The 19,994-nt window shown below is 45.1% G+C and overlaps 1 protein-coding gene across 2 annotated transcripts in view; it reads right to left on the reverse strand.

The window, feature by feature from the left end:
* Positions 1 to 187: 187 nt before the first annotated feature.
* Positions 188 to 19,994, reverse strand: part of BLTP3A (bridge-like lipid transfer protein family member 3A) — a 52,770-nt gene continuing 32,963 nt past the window's right edge. Inside the window, exons 9-21 of one of the 2 annotated variants that reach the window (XM_081043199.1) lie at positions 18,164 to 18,250; positions 17,352 to 17,522; positions 16,802 to 16,941; positions 16,045 to 16,186; positions 15,599 to 15,792; positions 13,963 to 15,392; positions 9,835 to 10,031; positions 8,233 to 8,387; positions 7,998 to 8,148; positions 5,981 to 6,243; positions 5,396 to 5,504; positions 5,162 to 5,268; positions 188 to 4,749 (exon numbers count right to left, since the gene is read on the reverse strand). In XM_081043199.1, the coding sequence (XP_080899325.1) occupies positions 4,624 to 4,749; positions 5,162 to 5,268; positions 5,396 to 5,504; positions 5,981 to 6,243; positions 7,998 to 8,148; positions 8,233 to 8,387; positions 9,835 to 10,031; positions 13,963 to 15,392; positions 15,599 to 15,792; positions 16,045 to 16,186; positions 16,802 to 16,941; positions 17,352 to 17,522; positions 18,164 to 18,250 (3,272 nt within the window). In that variant the 3' untranslated portion in view covers positions 188 to 4,623. The remainder of the gene's footprint in view (positions 4,750 to 5,161; positions 5,269 to 5,395; positions 5,505 to 5,980; positions 6,244 to 7,997; positions 8,149 to 8,232; positions 8,388 to 9,834; positions 10,032 to 13,962; positions 15,393 to 15,598; positions 15,793 to 16,044; positions 16,187 to 16,801; positions 16,942 to 17,351; positions 17,523 to 18,163; positions 18,251 to 19,994) is intronic. The other variant, XR_013992972.1, reaches the window with a different exon arrangement.

Genomic DNA, 19,994 nt, shown 5'->3' on the forward strand with positions numbered 1-19,994 from the left:
GTTCATCATTCTTTGTTTGGTGTCAGAGTAAAACTGGTCTTGGGTTTTTTGTGAAAATTTGAGCTCTTTCTATTTTCTACTAGAGCCATTAAAATTTTATCTCATAAGTGTAAGTAAAATACTTAGAAGCAATGTAAAAGCCCATACATTTCAGATTCCTATAAACATATACATCACAACCAATACTGTGTGACAAGTTTAATTTGCTTTTATTTCAGGTGGTTCACAGAACCAGTACACTCAAGGTTCGATTAGATATTGCAACGTTAAAATTTCCCAATACTGACCAGTATTCCAGTTCATCAGATACATTCTCATTGTTTTCCTCAAATAGAGGGGAATGAAGTGACCTTTTATTGACAGTGATTAGCAGTAATAAGGCTACAGTATTAATTGGCAATCCCCAAGAATTCTTCTCTCATTCAGTGTCATAGGGAAAAGGCTTTTGAAGCTGTTCTCTTTTGAAGCTTTCCTGAGCATGTCTTAGTAAAGATTCCAATTCTGTTTAGCACCCTGCGAGGGGGGGAAACAGCTTGGACTCAAAGTTGGGCAAATCTGACTTGTATATCTTAAATGAAAATTCGTGGCTTGAAACATGCACTTAGCCAGGGGAGAAGCACTTCAGTGGGGCGTGCCACAAAGAAATGCTGTTAAGACTCAGGCTAAATCTTAACCAAAAACTAATAAACTGGGGGAAAAACCCAAAAAGTAGATACTCTCTCAGCTCTAACAGGAATTTTTTAAACGGTTATAGGAACTATACTTATTGCAATTTGAGACATTGGGTAAGGCTGAAACTTAACAAATAACAAGAGAGAAAGTCCACATCCCAAGTGTGGCCATCTAGCAAAGCCTCCCAGTTAAAGATTATCCAAGTGTTTCACCTCGTGTCTGTTTTAATAAGTGGGGGAAATAATCCTCATTCAATAATAAGTACTGTCCATACCTACCCAGAGGTGAACGGGAACATTGCTGTTCTAGCAGAAGGTGGGGGAGCCATCGATCTAGGTGAGAGGATAGTCCATCACACCGGAATCTCTTGGCACACTTAATAATAACCGTGGTAAATCACAAGGCAATGGCACAGCTTTTGTAGTTCCCAAATAACCAGATGTCCTACTAGCTTGTACAGTTGTTTCCATAGTTCTATGCTACTAGAACTGATTTTCGAAGTTTAGGCAAGTATTAAGAGAGAGTGAAACACAAACCCTTAGTGTAAAGGTTTGGAATGGAAAGTTCCCATATCACTTCAAACTACCTTCTTTTCCCCCTACCCTCCTGAACTAGCCTAAGGGGAATCGAATGTAAGTGGGTCAAATGGAAGCACTTAAGTTATGGGGTTTCTGAGGGGTGGTGTTTACCCCTTGTATATTCCATGCTCAGGAACCATTCCTTTTAGAACCATGATAAAGGGTAAATCAGGGTCAGATTAAATACACAGCAAAAAGCAGCCATCACAAGAATAGAACCCACGCGCTTTCTGTCTTAAGTCAAAGAAACTAGGTTAATTATTCCAGTAAGTTAAAAACACAATTTGACATTGCTAAGCATCTCTGCAGCTCAGCTAAGAGAGCTGTAAACCAGGCCGTATGCATCAAAGTATCTCCAGTGCATCCATGTAAACAGGAAACCTGGACAATCACAGATGACATAGCTGTAAATGTTTCATAGCTGAAATGACGATGTGCAGTGGCTGAAGTCTTCGAGGGATAGTGGTGCCAGGACTCCAGACATTTTCTTGAGGTATTATAATTTCTTGTTCACAGAGGAAACAAGAGTCTTATGGCTCCAAGGCAGAAATCGTAAGCAGTCCACAGCAGCTGAGACTAGTTTTTTCCCTTCCATTTTTTCCTTTACATTTATCCTGAGGACCAACCAGTTCACATTTCTTCATTATGAGAAAAAACATCTTCCATCCCCCATTGAATGGAAGTATGAAGTTACTACACAAGATTTTTACTCAAATCCCATGGGACAATGACCCTACCACATTTCCTGAGGCTGGATTTCAAGACACAATGGCCAAAGCTGCCAGATAATGGAAGTCCGAAATTCTAGGGCTCCACTTGTCACACAGGCGCTCCAGGAGCTCAGAAAGCTGACTGAGCTCTGGCTGTTCCACGGCTCAGCCTCGGTGTTTCCCGGATTTGTTTCCATTGCCGCCCGCCAAGCACAAGCTTAAGTGCAGGTGTATCAGACATGTTCTCTGCGTGGAGGGCTGCCAGAGGGATACAGCGGGTCACGGAGGAGAGGGAGGGATGAAAATCAGTGTGATTTTAAGCCAATTCAGGTGAGCCTAAGCTTGAATAATTGCAATGTCATCAGAAATGCCATAGTTTGAGACAACCCACAATCCACTTTGCTCACCATTCTGCCTTTCAAAGAAGCATTAAGGGGAGTTTGTGGAGGGACACAATTACCCTCTCGGTTGTATTTCACCAAAAATAACCCGTCTATAATTCCTCTCAGGAGGCCTAAGTCATACAAGGACTCCTCTGAAACCTTCTTCTTGTACCTCTTCTTGGACGATGAGCTCCGTAAGTTTCTGATGTGCTACGAGAAGTGCTTTCTTTAACCTGAGACAATGAGGTAGGGCCCTCGAGGAGGATTTCAGGACCTGGTGATGGCTCGCGTCCTTCCTCTTGACTGGGTATTTGATTTCACACTACCCTCAGCCTCCCTCTCCCCAGAACTGGAGTCACTATTTTAAAGGTGTGGTGTGTCCTCATCTAAGTACCTCGCCCCCTCATCATTTTTGCTGTTCTCTGGGCCTTTCCTCCCTTCACCACGCATTTTGTACGGAAGGTCGCCAGGAACTGAAGACCTCATCACAGCTGAGTGTGAGGTCCCGTCCCTGTGCTGTGTCCGTGCCCGATCTGCTGATGCAGCTGCCTTGGCCTCCCTCTCGGCAATGCTTAGGCTTCCCTCCCGAGTTCTAACAGAGCGGCTGATTCTTCCGGAAGTGCATTACCTTACACTTCCCTCCACCTACCCTCACCTGTACTTTTCCTGAGTAGTCACAGGCCGGCTTGTGGCCCTTGTGCAGTTTTGCTTTTTTTCAGTCTCTTCTGGTTTACCTTTCAATGCCTGGCAGTAGTAACATTTGATTGCATTGTTCAGGGTATGTATAAAAATCTTAAATAAGGTTAAGCCAAGCATCAAGCAGTAGGAAACTTCTGTTAACATTCTCTCCAGAAAGATGTTTATTCTTAACCCTCTAAGTTGTTTCCTAAGTATCACAAAATAGTCCCATAATCTCATAGTAATTGATGCTTTTAACATTGCCTTAATGAAGAACTTGACAAAGGTTCCTTAAAAGTCTGAACAAATTAGAGCTTGTCCCTTCCTGAACGTTTCTTTTTATCCTCAAAAAACTATGTTATGCAAGTCAGGCGTGATTTCCCATAAAGGAAGGCATTTTATCTCTCCTTCTATAGGTCACGTGTAAGACTTTACTGACGACCAAGTCACTAGTTTACCATCTTGCCAATTCTAGGTGAGTTAGCTGATGAACGTCTGTCCAATCAACACAGCGTGACTGGATGGAATTAGATAGGAAAGAAAGAAGCGGGACATTGTTCTTTTATAGGGCAGGGGCCAAACCTAGCCAGGGTGGAAAGGGTGTCTTGTTTTGCTCTTTTTTACTTAAGTCAAAATTACATGATTTTTAAAAGCCACAGTGGTGCGGGGTGGAGGGGAAGAGGCCACAGGCTGAGATGCTGGTGGGAAGTCGTAGTGCTGGGAAAGATGTGTCAGGACCCCGGGCGAGAGAGGAGCTAACCTCTGAGGTGCGGCTACGGGGGAGAGGACTCCGGGCGGGCAGCAGGGCTCAGAATCGAGCTCCCTTACGGATCGCTACACATCATGCCTTCAGCCTAGCTCAGAGGGAGTCTTCTTTTTCTTGACTTACATTTCAAATAAATTGTGATACACAGGGAAAGATGGTACAACTGAGCCACTACTGTTGTTTACTTTCTACCACAGCATGACAATCATGAAAGCGTTAACAGAAAGGAAGCTTAACCCTGAAAGATCTGATTGTAATCTCAGCCGAGATGATATGAGGCCGGTTCCCTTTCCAGAAAAGGCAGGGTCCCAACCAATTGCCCGTCTTCTTGTGCCTGTCCTGGCTCCCACCTCACTGGCCATTTCCTCTTCCACTCCACTACCATGGCCAGAGCTGAGGCCAGGGACTTCCCAGGTCTGCTACCGGAAGCTCTGGGATATCCACTCTTTGCTGGCTCTGTGCGTGACTGAGGGGGTGGGTACTTCCCTTCGTTCACAGAGGTTGCTGGGGAAGCAAATGTCTCTGTCCTGAAACCAGGCGGTGAAATGGCTCTACCTCACGTACAGAGGACCACAGTGCTCTCTATACAGGCAAGACATGACCTTTGAGCCACACACAAAGCTGCCCCCATTTCCTAGAACGTGGTCATGTTTTGCCTGGGCTTCCATCCGAGTCAGAACAGCTAGCACAATGGACGCCGCCAGGAGTGAGCTGAGCACTCCCCAGGCCCTTGGCGTCCTCAGCCGACATCTTAACACTGGAGGGTGAGTTCTGTCATTGGTGTTGCTACTGCTGGTGGTCTCCTCCCCTTGGCACAGATGGCTGAGCTCCTGCTGTCAGAGCTCAAAGAGCGGGTTATACTTCCTAATCTCCTGAAGAAGTTTTTCTTTGTCCTGGTTGGCACTGGCCAAGGCTTGTTTAGTTTCTGTAAGTTCCTTTTGTAGGATAGGCAGTTCTTTCACCTGAGGAACGATAAGTAATTCACAGTTAATGAATAAGGTAACACACCTTGCAAAATGGGGAAAAAAAAAAACAGTAAGGGAACAAGGTGGAAGAATTCAAGCAGAAAAATCCACAAGTTTGGTCAATGATCAAGAGAAGCCAACTAGATCTTCTCCCGGAGCCTAACCCCCTCGTCAGAGCTCATCAGTTACGGGGACAGAGACGGGTGGGATATGTGACCAGCAGCCAGTCACCTCCAGCGCCCAATCTGCATCCTGTTCACACTGCTAGAAGCTGCTGCTGGGAGACAGGCGCCCACACCACCCCGCCGTAGACAGCACAAGCACCTTTCCCAGCCCTCTGGGTTACCAGCTTCTGCGATGCCAGCCCCTAAGGGCTTACGGGAAATGTACTGTGCAGTTGGGTCCTTACCTGCTGTCCAAAAGCCTCCTCTGTGGGCACCAAAGACACCTGTTCTTTTGGGAGCTGTCCCTTCTCACTTTCAGGTACTTCAGCTGATGGTCTGTCATGAGCAGCAGCTGGAAAAAAAAGTAAAGGTTCTAAATGACAAACTGTTGCCAACATGCAGACAATTCCTAGTTGTCGCTTATTCCTTTACAGGATTAGAAAGACCGAGACGCCAGGAGGCTGACAGGCCCAACTCACCGCCTACATGGAAAACACCATCATCATCTCGCTTCAGCACGACATGTTCCATGGCCAGAGTGATGGGGACCGGGCCTGGAGACGTCGGATAGAGAGGGGGGATATCATCCTACAGGAAAGAAGGAAACCGCGTGATGCCCCCAACCAGCGCAGAGCAACTGAGGTAACAATCCACGTTTCTCCCATTCGGTACGAAGGACAGTTACGTCACTGTTTATCCATACACTCTTGCAACAAGCGAGAGGCACAACTGAGTTTCTCCCATTCTAGAGATGGTGCCACTGAGGATCAGATAAACGAATGGGATTGCGCACAGCCATGCTGCAGGCCGAAGGCAAGGTCGGGGCTAGAGACAAGGTCTCCCACCCTGGACCCGGGACTTGCTGACAGCGACGCATATGAAGGCGGACAATTAAGTTCACGAACTTTCCACCATGTAAGTGCATAACACTGACAAAAAATGCTAATGTGCATCTCCTCACGTGATCTTCACAACCCTTTATGGGGACAAGGCAAGAGGTTAACAGCTGTCACTGCCAGAATTCCTTGCCAAAGTCTTGGGTAAAAACCAAAAGTTCCTCTCACCTTTAGGGTGATCCTGGAGTCCAGGAGCTCAATCTGCATGGGAACTACCACGGGAATCTCCTCGTCCTCCAAGAAGGGCCCCAGGCCATTGAGCACCGAAGTGAGCAGCTCAAGGTCACAGCCTCGAAGCAACAAATCTAGGAAGCCATTCTTGGTGGCCAGAGGGGAATGAACAGCTGCACCGGGCCCCACCTCAAAGCGAAGGCCCACAGCTGGCTTGACGTGGCCAGCCTTCAAAGTGGAGGATTCCGGAAAGTTTGTACCTTTGAGAAGACAGAAGGAAAACATAGTAATGAATTAACAGTCAGGGACTATTCTAAGCACTTTACATATATTTCATATGTATTCTCATCAACCCTATGTCAAGAGTGTTACTCATTCCCATCTTAGAGACGAAGGAACTAAGGCACAGAGGACCACTTACCCAGAGTTGCACAACTAGTAAGTAGCAAGGAGAGGATTTGAAGGCAAGCAGCCCGACTGCGACTGTGCGCTTAGCTACTCGGCTACAATGCCCAGGTGGAGAGGAGGTTAAGGACCAATGAAAAGCCGGCCTTGCTAACAGCCAAGGGAAAGCTCTGAAAACACAGAACCCTCAACTCTGCTACATCTGAACGTCTCTTCCTTTCTTCGTGTCTTGATCCTCTCATATAAAGCCAAGTCTCTCTGACAAAGCCAAGTAGGATCTATGCTCATCTCCTCAAAACTCCATTAAGAACAATCTCGGGTGCAGCCAAGAATATGGAAGTTATATACTTACATAACTGCCAGTTGGTACCACCGTTTAGGAAAACAAATTGGCATTATCTAAGTACAGTTAAAGCTATACCTATCCCAATGAGCTAGACAGTATAGCCTCAGGAATATAACCCCGAAGAAACTCGCCAACATACTAGGAGACACATACAAGGCAACCCTACTGGAAGTAGCAAAAAAACGGAAAACAACCCAAATGTCTGTTCAGAATAGACTGAAATAAATATAGTAAAGGGCAGAGGGGATAGTTTCGGGGTGATGGCTGCACAACTGTAAACTTACTAAAATATGTCAAATTGTACATTTACAATGAGTGAATTTCATAGTACGTAAATTATACCTCAATAAAGCTGTTTTTAAAAAAGCAAAAAGTAGTATATATACAATAGTATACATACTATACTATAATATACAGTAGTATATTATACAATAGAATATTATATAGTAGTGAAAATGAATGAATTATAGCTAACTCCACAACCTAAAAGAAGTTGAAGAATATCGTGCATGTTACATGAAAGGAGCAAATCACAAAACACAAACTATAATTCTATTTAGAAAAACTCAAAAACCTGTAAAGCTAAATAATACATTGATACAAACACATGTGGAAGAATTCTAAAGTAAAGCAAGAGAATAATAAACACAAAATTTAGGACCTCATGATCCCCTCTGACAGATGAGGGGCAGAAGAGGGGTTCCCAGGAGTTCAAAGTTAATGGTGCTGTTCTATTTATTAAACTAGGTGGTGGGTACATGGGTTCTTGTATTGTTATTAGTTTATGCCTTACATATATTTTTTAAGTATTCTTTAGTATCTACTCAATATTTTAAAAAATAATTTTTTAAAATAAAGCCTGTAGCACAAGCCCAGATTTTTCCTGTCCTCTCTTATGTGAATGATAATTCACATCAAAGGCCTTAATCTGAAGGACAGAAGTTCCCTGGTCAGAAGTAGTTTGATGTTAGCAGCCACATTTCCCACATAAACAAACAAGTGGCCACTGTCCTCGTGTATAAGCTTGAGGAGGACGTGGGAAATGACGATGGAGAACAGTCTACTAAAAGCTCCAGAATGAGCCCTAGGAAGTTCCCTGCAAGGAGGAGGCTTCCCTGGAGTTCTTCCTCCCCCTAATGGCTACAGGAGAGAAGGGCCGAAGGCACTGGGCGGCTGCCATTGGAATACAGTGGCAAGAGCAGTTAAGCTGGGGCTGCCCCAGGAACATGCCATCAGCTCTCCTGGAACGGTTCCCATCCTTACCCGGGCACTGTCCATGCAAGAACTGCCAGAGTCCCACGATGCCCAGCTGCTGGACAGTCAGTTCCTCTGCTTGCAGGGCCATAGTCAGGTCCGCGCCACGTACCTCAATCCCAGTGGACACCTCATTCACCTTCAGAACCAGAACTGAGACCTGTAAAAGAAGACTCTCTTAGTGGAGCCCCACGCTTCCAGCCTAGAGCCCACCCTCTGCAGAGAAGCAAGTAGAGCAGCTGACCGGGTGAGGATTGAGGTCTTCCCCACTGGGCGAGAACAAACTGTTGGCCTCTGGTGAGCCCTGGCCATAACCATCCCCAACAGGGCTGCCCTGGACACCAGCACTGTCGAAGATGTTTGGAAGAGATCCTAGTGGGAGGGGGTCTGGACCAGGCTCTGCATAAGAAAGACGGCAAGAGTTTGAAAGTCAAAAAATTCAGTTCAAATACAATCTCTCAGAACCATGACAACTGTGAAAATAAAACAAAACATTTATGCCACTTATGAGACTTACGAGACAACAAAATGTGAAGACTAACCAGGTATTTGATGAATTTAAGAAATTATTGTTAATATTTAAAAATGTGGTAATGGTATTTGGTCCAACTTTTAAAAGTCTGTAAATGGAAGCATCTCAAGTGTCCACGGATGGATAAATGGATAAACAAAAGTGGTATAAACATACGGCAGAATATTATTCAGCCTTAAAAAGGAAGGCAATTCTGACACATGCTACAATGTGAATGAGCCTTGAGGGCATAACATTAAATGAAATAAGCCAGTCACAAAAATACAAATACTGTATGCGCCCACTTATAAGAGGTACCCAGAGTGGACAAATTTGTAGAGACATAAAGTGGAATGGTGGTTGACGGGCTGGAGGCGGGAATGAGGAGTTGCTATTTAATGGGGTCAGAGTTTCATTTTTCAAGATGAAAAGGGTTCTGGAGATGGACAGTGGTGAGGGGTGCACAATGATGTGAATGTACTTAACGGCAACTGAATTATAGGTAAAAAATGGTTAAGATGGTAATTTTATGTGTCTTTTACCATAATTCAAAGTCTATATTTTCTATAGATGCATAATGAAAATATTTATGGATGAAATGATATACTTGGGATTTGCTTCAAAATAATATGGGAAGAAGGAAAGTGGGCAGAAGTCTGTATGGAACACGAATGGCCATGAGTTCGTAATGTCTGAAGCTAGTTAATGGGTATATGAGGGTTCATTATTTGATTCTACTTTTTTATATACTTAAAAGTTTCCATAAGAAGTCAAAAATAATAACAAATCAAACATGGGCGTAAGAAACAGAACGTTCTCTATTTTCTTTCCATTTAGACATTCTTAAGGGACAATTTTAAAAGTTTCCATTTCAATAAGCTGAAAGAACCAGTGTATCTGCCAGTGGTAATTGATCTAATTCCTAAAAGTTCTTCGTTTTATCCTAGATAGAAAGATCCCAGTTGTTTTCCAACAATAAAACACATAGTTAGGGGGAAAAAAGAAGAAAAGGAAAACAAGCAGACAACAAACACACACCCGTGACACCAGCCCCAAGAGCAATCCTACAGACACAGCTGCGTGGCTGCAGGACTGGCGCTCTCCTCTGGTCCGAGTCTCAGTCTGTGATAAAGGTCAAGCACTCACCAGTAACCTAGAAGATGTGGGGACAAAGCTAGAGCCACAAACCCATTACAATTTCCTTGTTTTGGTTTTGGTTAAGAAAATGTCGATTTTATCCAATGTGAGCTCCTTCTGCATCCTGCCAGTCTGGAAAGAGGCAGCAGACAGAAGCTCCGGACTTGTGCGACGCTGCCTGGCTCCGCCTCCACTTACCAGACTCCACAAGCATGACGAAGCTATCGCTACCGTCGCTGTCCACTGAAATCCGGTCTTCAGGGCCACTGTTATCCAACGAGACAGTATCAAATGACTGCTGAGATACCGTCCTCTTCATGGAGAAAAATCGGAGTCGGGCAGAACCTCCACTCACTGGGGCTGCCACCCCCTCATCTATCTTGGCCATGGGCTCCCTGTTTAAAAGACAAAAGCAAAATTCACAAGTGTGGTTTAGGAAACGTTGATCTTTCCCCTTGCAATACCCATCCGTTTCAGCCAAGACAGTTATTGCATACACCAACTTTGATGTCTACTATCGCCCTCTACAGGGGGTCACACCATTTTCCCACAGCTGGCCTTTCTGAACGCTCATATTCCAGCATTTCAAACTGCATAAGCAGCTCTCCCATATCAACATTAAATGTCAAGGTTATTTAAGGTCATCCCCTATAGAGAAGAAACCAACTACCCAGAGCCCTGGTGCTAATGATTGGCCCCCAAAGCCACCCACATTCACTCCACAAGTATTTACTGAATAACTTCTGCACACAGGGCACCATATTAGGCACAGGGTAGAGGCGGAGGATGAATAAAGGGCCAATAAGACACCCTTGTCCTCAAAGAACTTACAATCTGCCAGGAGAGAGGAGACGCATACACACATACCATTACATGGGAGTACGTTACACACACCATACGAGAGGGACAGAGGAACAAGCCAAAGGCCAGGCTATAGTAAAGAGGGGAAAAGAGAAGGAGAAGGGGTTCAAGAACTGCTTTGTGGAAGGAGGTGGCATTTGAGTTGGTCCTTGAAGGATGATGAAAGAGACAGGGAAGAGGGCATTCTATGGGGAAGAAAGAGCATAAGCAAAGAAAACAAAAGGTACTTTTAGAGACAGTAAGTAGCTTGACCCGAATAGAGTTTGTTGGGGGGAGCAGTGGATGATAAAGTTAGAAAGGCATAAGATAGTAAAAAGAAGCCTTTAAAAACCTTCCCATTTTACAGATGAAGAAACTGATTCAAGGTCACAGTTAAAGGTAGAATTAAGAAAAACCCAAGTCTCCTCCCTTCTTACTAAGTACTTTTTTCACTTTACTACATGGGTTACAGACAGATTATGGAAAACCCTGGACAAAAGATTATATATGAAAGTGCTCTGAAAAATGAAAATCTCTGCTGAGTATTGCTATGAACCTAAAACTGCTCTGAAAAATAAAGTCTATTAAAAAAAAACTGTACAGTGCCACGTAGATATAGCATAATAACTGTAAAGTACCATGTGGATATATCACACTAAAAAGTTCAATTAAATTCAGGGGCTATAAAGAAAAGGCCTGAAGGTTTTAGAGCAGGGAAAGAACAAGATCACACCTGTGCTTTAAGAAGTTTGACCTGGCGTTTTCAAACAAGCTAGAAGGGAAAGACTTCCAATGAGGAAATCAATTAATAGTTTTTTTAAATAGTGGACTTGTGGGAACAGACAGGAAAAACTGACGTGAGCCTGCGTGGAGCAGCGCACACAAGTGTCATCCTGTTAGAAGCCTCAGCCTCAGTGGTGGCCTTGCGGGAAAACTCCCGGCTCAGCCATGCTGTTAACAAGCCCTCCGGGTGATTATGAAGCAGGCTTATACTGAGAATCCTTGCTCTAGGAATTGTGGTCAGAACCTGACAGACGACTTGGAGAGGCAGAACTCGAATGGAGAGCTTGAATGAGCAGACTGACGCTACAAAAAAGGCAAGAAGTCGTCTGGGGAGGGGTACGGAATTTCGTTCTATACATGGGAGGTTCCAGACGTGCAGTAGAGTTTTCAGTGAAAAGTAGGGAAGGGAAGTCAGGACCAAAAATACGGACTACAGCAGAAGTAAGGAAACGGGTAAAGTAACAGAGAGAAAGTATTCAAATGCACAGACTGATGATATAAACCTTCTGAAAGTTTGGCAAATGCATCAAGAATCTTAAAAATGTTTGTAGTGTTTGGCTCAATAATTCTACTTCTAGACTTTTATTCTAAAGATTTAAATATGCATAAAGAGTAATGTTCACCAAAATAAGGACATTTAACACAACATTGGTTCTACCTGAGGAAAACTGGAAACAGATTAAATGACCCCCATTTAGATAGTGGAATGGATGAATAAATCATGATATATCCGTTTGCTAGAATAGAGCAATTAAAAATGACGCACACAAATACCTAATGAATGAGAAAATATTCACAATAAAACATTAAGTGAATCAAACTGGGAATTTTCTATATTCTATAGAAATATTGTAATCCCATTATTGTAAAAACAATGTGTATATTACATGTGTATACACATATAAGCATTCACACGGATACATAAATATATGTATAAAAGTTGGAAGAAAATACATCCTAATGTAAATAGTGGCTATCTCTGGATTGGTTATTACAAGCAACTTTTATGTTTTCTGTATTCTTCTATTTTTTACATTGCCAACAAAATGAACACAACCATTTTTATAATTTAAAAACTAAAAATTATGCCAAGGGGGATGAGAATATGGCCAGCCTAGTTCTGTTTTCGCATTTATAGGATAAAAGGAAGAAGGAAGCAGCCAAGGAAAAAGAAGACCCCTCCTTGGGAAGTGTAACTGGGCGGGGTCACACCCACTCAGGAGGAGCTGACAGGCGGGGTCACACCCACTCAGGAGGAGCTGACGGAAGGGGTGACAGCCCTAGAGGAGTCAGGGTAAGGAGGACTGAGAAACGGCCATTAGCCTGCGCAGTTGGCAGTCATTGCTGGTGTTTGAAAAAGAGCTGGTATCACACACCTTTCTTCTCTCTTTTCCACCTCTCCTCTTATCCCATCTTTTCCCAACTTCCCCATGTAGAAAAGGCAGCACATTGGGTGACAGGGAGTCTAGGCTTTCAATCCTCACCCCACCACTCACAAGTTGTATGATCTTTCTTACCTCTATGACTCTATGAGCCTTAGTTTCCTCATCTGTAAAATGGGGGTGCTATTAGTACTTGCCTTATAGGGTTGTTACAAGAATTCAATGGGTTAACATTGTAAATGTTTAGGACAGTACCTGACACATAAAAAGCACTCAGTAAATGTTGAATTATTGTATCATGCACCCCTTTAAGTTTTCCCCTCTCCTTCTTCCTAGACTACTTATGACCAGCAGGTACTAGCACACCCACAGGCAATGCTGAGAGACCCACTTAAGACAATCCACTTAGACAAAAGCTCTAACGTCACTGGTCTTCATACCATGGTCCCCAAACCACAAAGGATCCCAGCAAAGATTTCACATAGTCTTCATTAACTTTCCTAAAACGACAAGGCACCCAATGGAAACATCTGCACCTTTTCTGTCTTTCTGCTTACTTCCTACCGTATCTCCAGTGTCTAACACAGAGCCTGGCACACAATATGGCTCAAATAATATTGCTGAACAAGTGGATGAAATTCCTCCTTCAGCACTGGGGCAGACGCCGACAAGGTGTACCAGAAAGAGCAAGGCCGAAGCCCCAGGTTTCTATCTGCAATACAGGATTCATAGGACCATCCTCTCTGAAGCCTGTTTACTCAGCTACAAACTAGGGATACAAACTTCTGTAGCTACCTCACCAGGCTGCTGTGGGGATCAAGTCAAACGAATTTTACCTGAGAGGCCAGTGAGCAGAATGAAATATCACAGATACCAGGTATTATTATTCTGACTCAGCACGTCTGTATCAGTAACAGGAAATAGGTGAAAGAGGAGATAATTAGATCCTAAGAAGCAATAAATGTTGACTGGAAAACTGCCCAAGAACAGGCTATGGTATGTGGAGGCATGTGAAAATCCACGGGCTTCTGTGTTATTTTATGGCCATTTCCGGTTCCTCCCCTATCTCAGAATTAGATGTAGCCTAAAAATGAGTCTCTCCAATTGGTGCCTGTCTCCTCCACGCAGCCTGAAAACGCCTCCACTGCCCCGCAGGCCGCTCTGAACACTAAGGGCTTTGCTACGTGAACTGGGCCGTCCTGTGCAGGCCCCTGGGCTGTGGCACTTCCTAGTCTAACTGTGCACACGGGACGGCCGCACGCCCACCGACCCCGGCCTGGAAGAAGAGACCGGGTGACTGAAGGAGGCGGGACTCACTCACTTGGCTGGGGGCAGGGACAACATCTTGTGCATGGTGGAGGTCATGCGGTCTCGGCCCAGGCTGAAGGCGTCCTTAGTCAAGGACACAGCTTCCTTGGTGAGGTCCATGGTGGCGTGCAGGGCCTCCTTGGTGGCGTCCTTGGTCATGTGAATAGCACTTGACAGTTCTCCCTCCATGTTCTTCAAAGGCGTAAGCTCGCCCTGTCCATTCACAGCGGAATCCCTGCCGCTGGGGGCTTGGTCTCTGCTCAGCCTCTTGGCCTGCTGGGAATCCACTGCCTCATGGCCCTTCCCCGCCAGCTGCTGTGTGAGAGAATCCGCGTCCCGCAGCTCTCCGTTGCTAGGGAGAGGCAGTGGCCCATCCTGGGACGTGGCCCGATTTTCAATGCCACTGTCCTCCAGAACCTTGTCAGGGCTTGTAGGGCCCTGGTCTGAGGAGGCATCAGACTTCAGCTCCGGATCCTCGGAAGGAGACAGCTCCGAGTCTATAAGGCTGGTGGTACCTGAACCTGCGGACTCAGCTTCCGCAGCCCCAGGGGCAGGACGCATGAGCAGAGCCACCTCAGCACTGGGGAAGAGGACCCCAATGCACGCTGTCTGGTCCTGCAGGGGACACCCAGTCATGGCCTCGGTGTCCTTGGTCAGCTGCTCCTGAAGACCCTGCAGCACGTCCTTCAGGCGGAGCAGGGCCAGGTACTGGTAGTGGTCAAGCCTCACGCGGACATGGGCCGGGGAGTGGACGAGCATGTGGACATCTGCTGCGTCCTGCAGCTGGGTCACAGGCCCTTTGCTGTCCACAACACCACTGCCTTCTCGCAGAATTTCCATGACTTCCGTAAGGCCCGACAGGCTTTTCAAATCATGCTCGGTCTTTGACCTCAGATGGGACATAGGGTCAGGGGCAAGGGCCTCAGACAGAACAGGACTGCCAAAGCTGGCGGATGGTTTCAGCCTCCCTTCTGCGGCCGAAAGGAGCTTCCGTGCCTGCTCCTGCTGCCAGCGGACAGGGAGACAGGCCCAAATGGACAAGGGGAAGGGGGCCACAAAATTCAAGGTACGGCCTTTGAAGTTCTCTGTTCCCTCAAAGTCCAAGGAGATCTGGGGGAAGTGGACAGACCAGAGATCCTGGGAAGCCTTGGGCCTCTGGGGAGGGAGAGTATTAGGCTGAGGGAGTCTGGAATCCATCTGGAAGGCATGATGCAAAAACAGTATGTGCAGAAGGCTAAAGCCACCTGGAACCTTGGGAAAGTGAACATAATTGGAATGAAAGAACTCGGCAGCAGCAAAACCCCGGAAGAGACTTTGGAGGTCTGGACAGCTGCAGTGTGGGGCGTGACGTGTGTTGGTGGCAGTCATGCCTGCTGCAGAGAAGACGAGGGCCTGCGGCCGATGCAACCGAGCCTGCTCTCTCTTTTCCAGCGGGAAGCTCACCTTCAGAGAGAAAATGAAACCCCATTCAGAATGGCCATCAGAGAATCTCCACACTCCACCATTAATACACACACGGAAGACCATTTGGGCTGAGAAGCTGGTTTTCTTACTTCTATCAAATGGACAGAGCAGAACCCTGGATTATAGCAATGGGAGAAATGCAGCTGTACCTGCCCACAGGGAATAAAATCCCACTGTCTCCCTACCTTCAACCAGAAGGCATCCAGTCGGATGTCCAAGTGTTCGTCTTTTTGGCTTGAAGCTTCCAGTTTGTAGATAGCTTTGAACTGCTCTAAGCTGCGGTATAAATCCAGGCAAAAGAGATTTCCCCAGAGCAAGCTGACAGGATCCATAGTAAATGTCAGACCATTTAACTGAATGTAGAGATTGGGACAGGGAACTGGAAAGCAGAGAAAAACAGAATGACCATGTACAAAGTAGCAACTGGACGCCTACTTACCAGCTAATATTCATTTTACTACCAAGAAAGCAAATGCACATATTTATACAGGGTGAGTTTTTAACAAAGGTGTGCTAAACTCACACCCCCAAAACTCCTAACAACAAATGAGAACACACCTCGTGGCCCCGAGGGTGACAAATGGGAAGAGCATACACTTGACAGTAAGAAATGCCCGGCTCTGATGCTTACCTGGAAGCTCCTGATTATCTGGGAAATAATACTCTGTGAACTCAATGTGAATGGCAGAGACCTGAGTGGGGAGGTTGTGAAGTTTCCGACTGCAGGAAAGGAGTGTAGATGGCTTCTTGCTGGGCTGTCCAGCTGTAGAAACCTACACAATCACAAATGACCATCAGCATCCATGCTGCACCCAGAATAGAATTTCCTCACTTTCTTCTACCACCCTTCTAAAGTCCGTCCCAAGGAGCATAGTGCTTTTACACGTGTTCCAGGCATTCTAACACTGCCTAACACTATCCACAAGTTCGTTTTTTCAATGGAAGCTTTGGAGTAGGGTATTCAGAGGAAACTAGGAGAATGCCAAGTTCTGATCTCAGCAACTATGCTCAGAAAGAAACAGACGCCCAGGTATAAAACAAATAAGTCACAAGGATACAATGTACAGCATGGGGAATATAGCCCATAATATTGTGCTAGCACGGTACAGTGTCTGATGGTGGCTGGACTTATCATGGTGACCACTTCTTTAGGTGTATAAATGTTGAATAACTATGGTGTACACCTGAAACTAATATAATATTGTATGTTAGCTACATTTTAATAAAAATCTTAAAAAAATTTTTTTACAAAGAGGGAGACAGACAAATGTTGACCCACCAGGAGTAAAGGAAACAGCCCCCAATTCCACAACTTTATTCACACTGGTTGCCTTCGAAATGAACTGCCCAGGCCCTTTCCGACCCCGTTCCGTGTCCTGGGCCCTCACCTGATGAATGTCCAAATCATCCACCCGGATGACCATGCAGCTAGAGCGCAAGCGGTGCCACGCTGGAGGCCGGAAAGCAGCCTGGCGGCCCTGACAGGGGCTTTTCTCAAGGGGCTTCTTTCGAGGACTGGAGAAGGAATCTAAATAAAAAGAAGGCAGGGAAGAGAATCAGATACATTCAACTCCCATTATTAACTGAATTAGGAAGTAAAAATCCTAAGATCATTAAGGCTGTATGTAGGAAATAGGGCTTAAGACTGTGTAGCTCCTGGATGGAACTCGAAAATTATATTCGCCCTAAGATCAAGGGAACAGCCTACGAGCAGAGGTGATGACAACCTCTCTTCAACATTGCAGCTATCCCTGGGGACAAACAGGACTCTGTACAGAAAAAAGTCACTGATGATTCTCCATGGGATACGGTTGGGATAATTAATTAGCTAGGAATAAATTGGGATGATAAGCCAGTCCAGTGTTTTATCTCCACTGGATATTCAAAGGTAAATGGCAAGAGGTTACAATGGGCGTCCTCCAGCTCCTCATAACCTACCTGCTTTCTTCCGGAAGGGAGAGTCTACCCCCAGGTGCCAGGGAGGCTGCAGACCTGTCTCCTCATGCCACTTCTCCATTTTACTCTGAAATTCCATCACCAGTTTCTGGGCCCACTGGCCTCGGGTCTCCATGGCGTCACAGTGCCGTACCCAGTGTTTGCAGCTATCGCCTGTGCAATAGAGAAGCAAAAAGATTTTAATCCAATAGAGAAGCAAAAAGATTATGATCCAATGTTCCAATTTTTCCTTTACATTGGTCTAGTCATAGTTCAGAAACCGATCCCTCAGCCCCAATCCAGAATTCTCTGGAATAAGTACAAATTATTTAGTGAGAGCACTCAAGTTCTTCTGGATTCCATACGTGATTTTTCCCTGAGATTCCTGAAGACCAGCTGCTGACTGCTGCCATCTTTGACCATAAACTACTGAGGAGGCTCTAAATCCAGCAGAAATAAGGGGCAGAGGGTAGAATCAAAAGCAACACCTCAGGCACTGCCTTCCCTCCCTTCTTCCTCTCATCACTGATAAAGAATCATCAATTAATGGACCCTGAAAGTTTCCAGAAGATTCCTCTTGAAGAGAGTTATTTCCAATACCTCCTGTGCTGCAATCCCTCGCACCTTCCTGCTGAGCAGTCAGGGGTGAACCCAGAAATCTGTTCTCAATACCTGGGCCATGTTAGAACTTTCCCCATTCAGAAATCTCCTACCTGGGGGGTGGGGGGTCCACAGTGTGAGGGATATAAATGATGAACGTCTAAGTAGTACCTTGTCTTGTGCACCTGAAACTAATAATAAAAAAAATCTCCTACCTGCCCAATGGAAGGGGTAATAGTCAAATGCCATCTTGCGGAAGGTAAGCTGCATGGCACCACCCATGAGTCTATTTGCAGAGACACCTATAAAAGAAAAACAAAGGTGAACACCAATAGAAGGAACAAAGAAGTCTAAATATGACTTGAAGCATTAAAAGTCCTCTTGAGGGACTGACACAGTTCCCTAAAAGACCATGATGTCAGGTGATTTGCAAAACCGAGTCCCCCCTCTTTCGAGTTGCAACAGTCAATAGACATGCTCTGAAAGATCAAAAATGTACATTCTACTGTCTCTGTAAATGACTGCCAGATTTCCAGAAAGGCAAAAGAAACCGTAAAACTCAGGATTTGGGAATTCTAATCCTAGGTCTCCCGCAGACATGTTCTACAACCTTGATTGACTGGGTCCCCCAATCCTAACAATATCTATATTGCTGCACAATACATCACAACACCTGGAGAGGTGTCAGCCAGATTCCCCAAAAAACAGGGTCCGTTATTTCCTTTCACATCTGGGCCTCACAGCAAAAGCTGTGTATTAGACAATCATTATATACTATACATACAAAATACCATGGACTATAAAAATATTGTATTAACAAGAGCACTGTAAAATAAACAGAAAATTGTAGGTAAGTTGGAACTTTTAGCAATAAGTGAAATATTGTATTATGTTTATCTTGACTTTACATGAAATTCTTAATGAATTTTCCAGGTTTCTATCTTATCTCTCCAACTAGACTCTAAGAACTGTAAAAGTAGGGGATATTAGTCTACATTTACGTATTGTCTGACCTACCCTGTTCTGCACTTCCACTCCCTCCCCTTACTAGGGTGAAGGGAAATACCCTGGGGTTATATCAAGTACTTGAAATGTAGCTGGTAGAAATGAGGAACTCACTTAACTGTGTGTAATTTTAATTTAAATAGCCAGATGTGGCTAGTGGCTACTATGCTTGACAGAGTTGTAAAGCAATACTACCCAACAGAAATGCAATGTGAGTCACATAATTTTCAATTTTCTAGTAGCCACATGAAAATATTTTTAAATGAAATTAATTTTAATAATACATATTATTTACCCTTTCAACATGTAAACAATATGAAAATAATTTTCAAGGTATTCTACACTATATTTTTGTACTATATCTTTTTTCCCCCCTTCTTCCGCCTCCCCCGCCTCCACTCCAGTTCAAGCCATTGTTTCTCGGTCTAGTTGTAGGACACATGCTGGTATGATGAGCCTTGCGCTCACCCCCGGCTGAGGCAGTCGGTTGCCGGTTGGTCGGCCACTCACGGTAGCCCACGGCAGCTCCAGGCCACTCACGCCAACCTCCGGCTGCCCACCGCAGCCCAGCTCCAGGGAGAGCTATTGCTCACACTCTTACCTGTAGAGGGTGCAGCTCACTAGCCCATGTGGGAATCGAACCCGCGACCTTGGGGTTAGGAGCGTGACACTCCAAACACCTGAGCCACTGGGCCGGCTAGTATAACTTCAAAATCCTATGTGTACATTACACTTGCAGAAATCTTAGTTTGGATCAGTCAACATTTCAAGTGTCCAAGTCACATGTGACTAGTGGCTACCATACTGGACAGAACAACTCCAGAGAATCTTAAAGCCCTTTGTGCACCACCTGGTTCTCCCTTCCCCTTTCTCCCTGAACCCCAGGAGACGAGCCAAAGTCCCAAGAACTATCACATACCTCACCTGGGAGTGGTAGGCTAGGAGTTATCCCCATCTAAAAATGTCACATCAAAAACTTCCATAAATTCCACCAAATAGATTAATTTTGTTTAATAAATCAAGGGCTGCAGGGAAGGCTAC

This window comes from Rhinolophus hipposideros (genome assembly GCF_964194185.1).
Source record: "Rhinolophus hipposideros genome assembly, chromosome: 3".
Classification (NCBI taxonomy): domain Eukaryota; kingdom Metazoa; phylum Chordata; class Mammalia; order Chiroptera; family Rhinolophidae; genus Rhinolophus; species Rhinolophus hipposideros.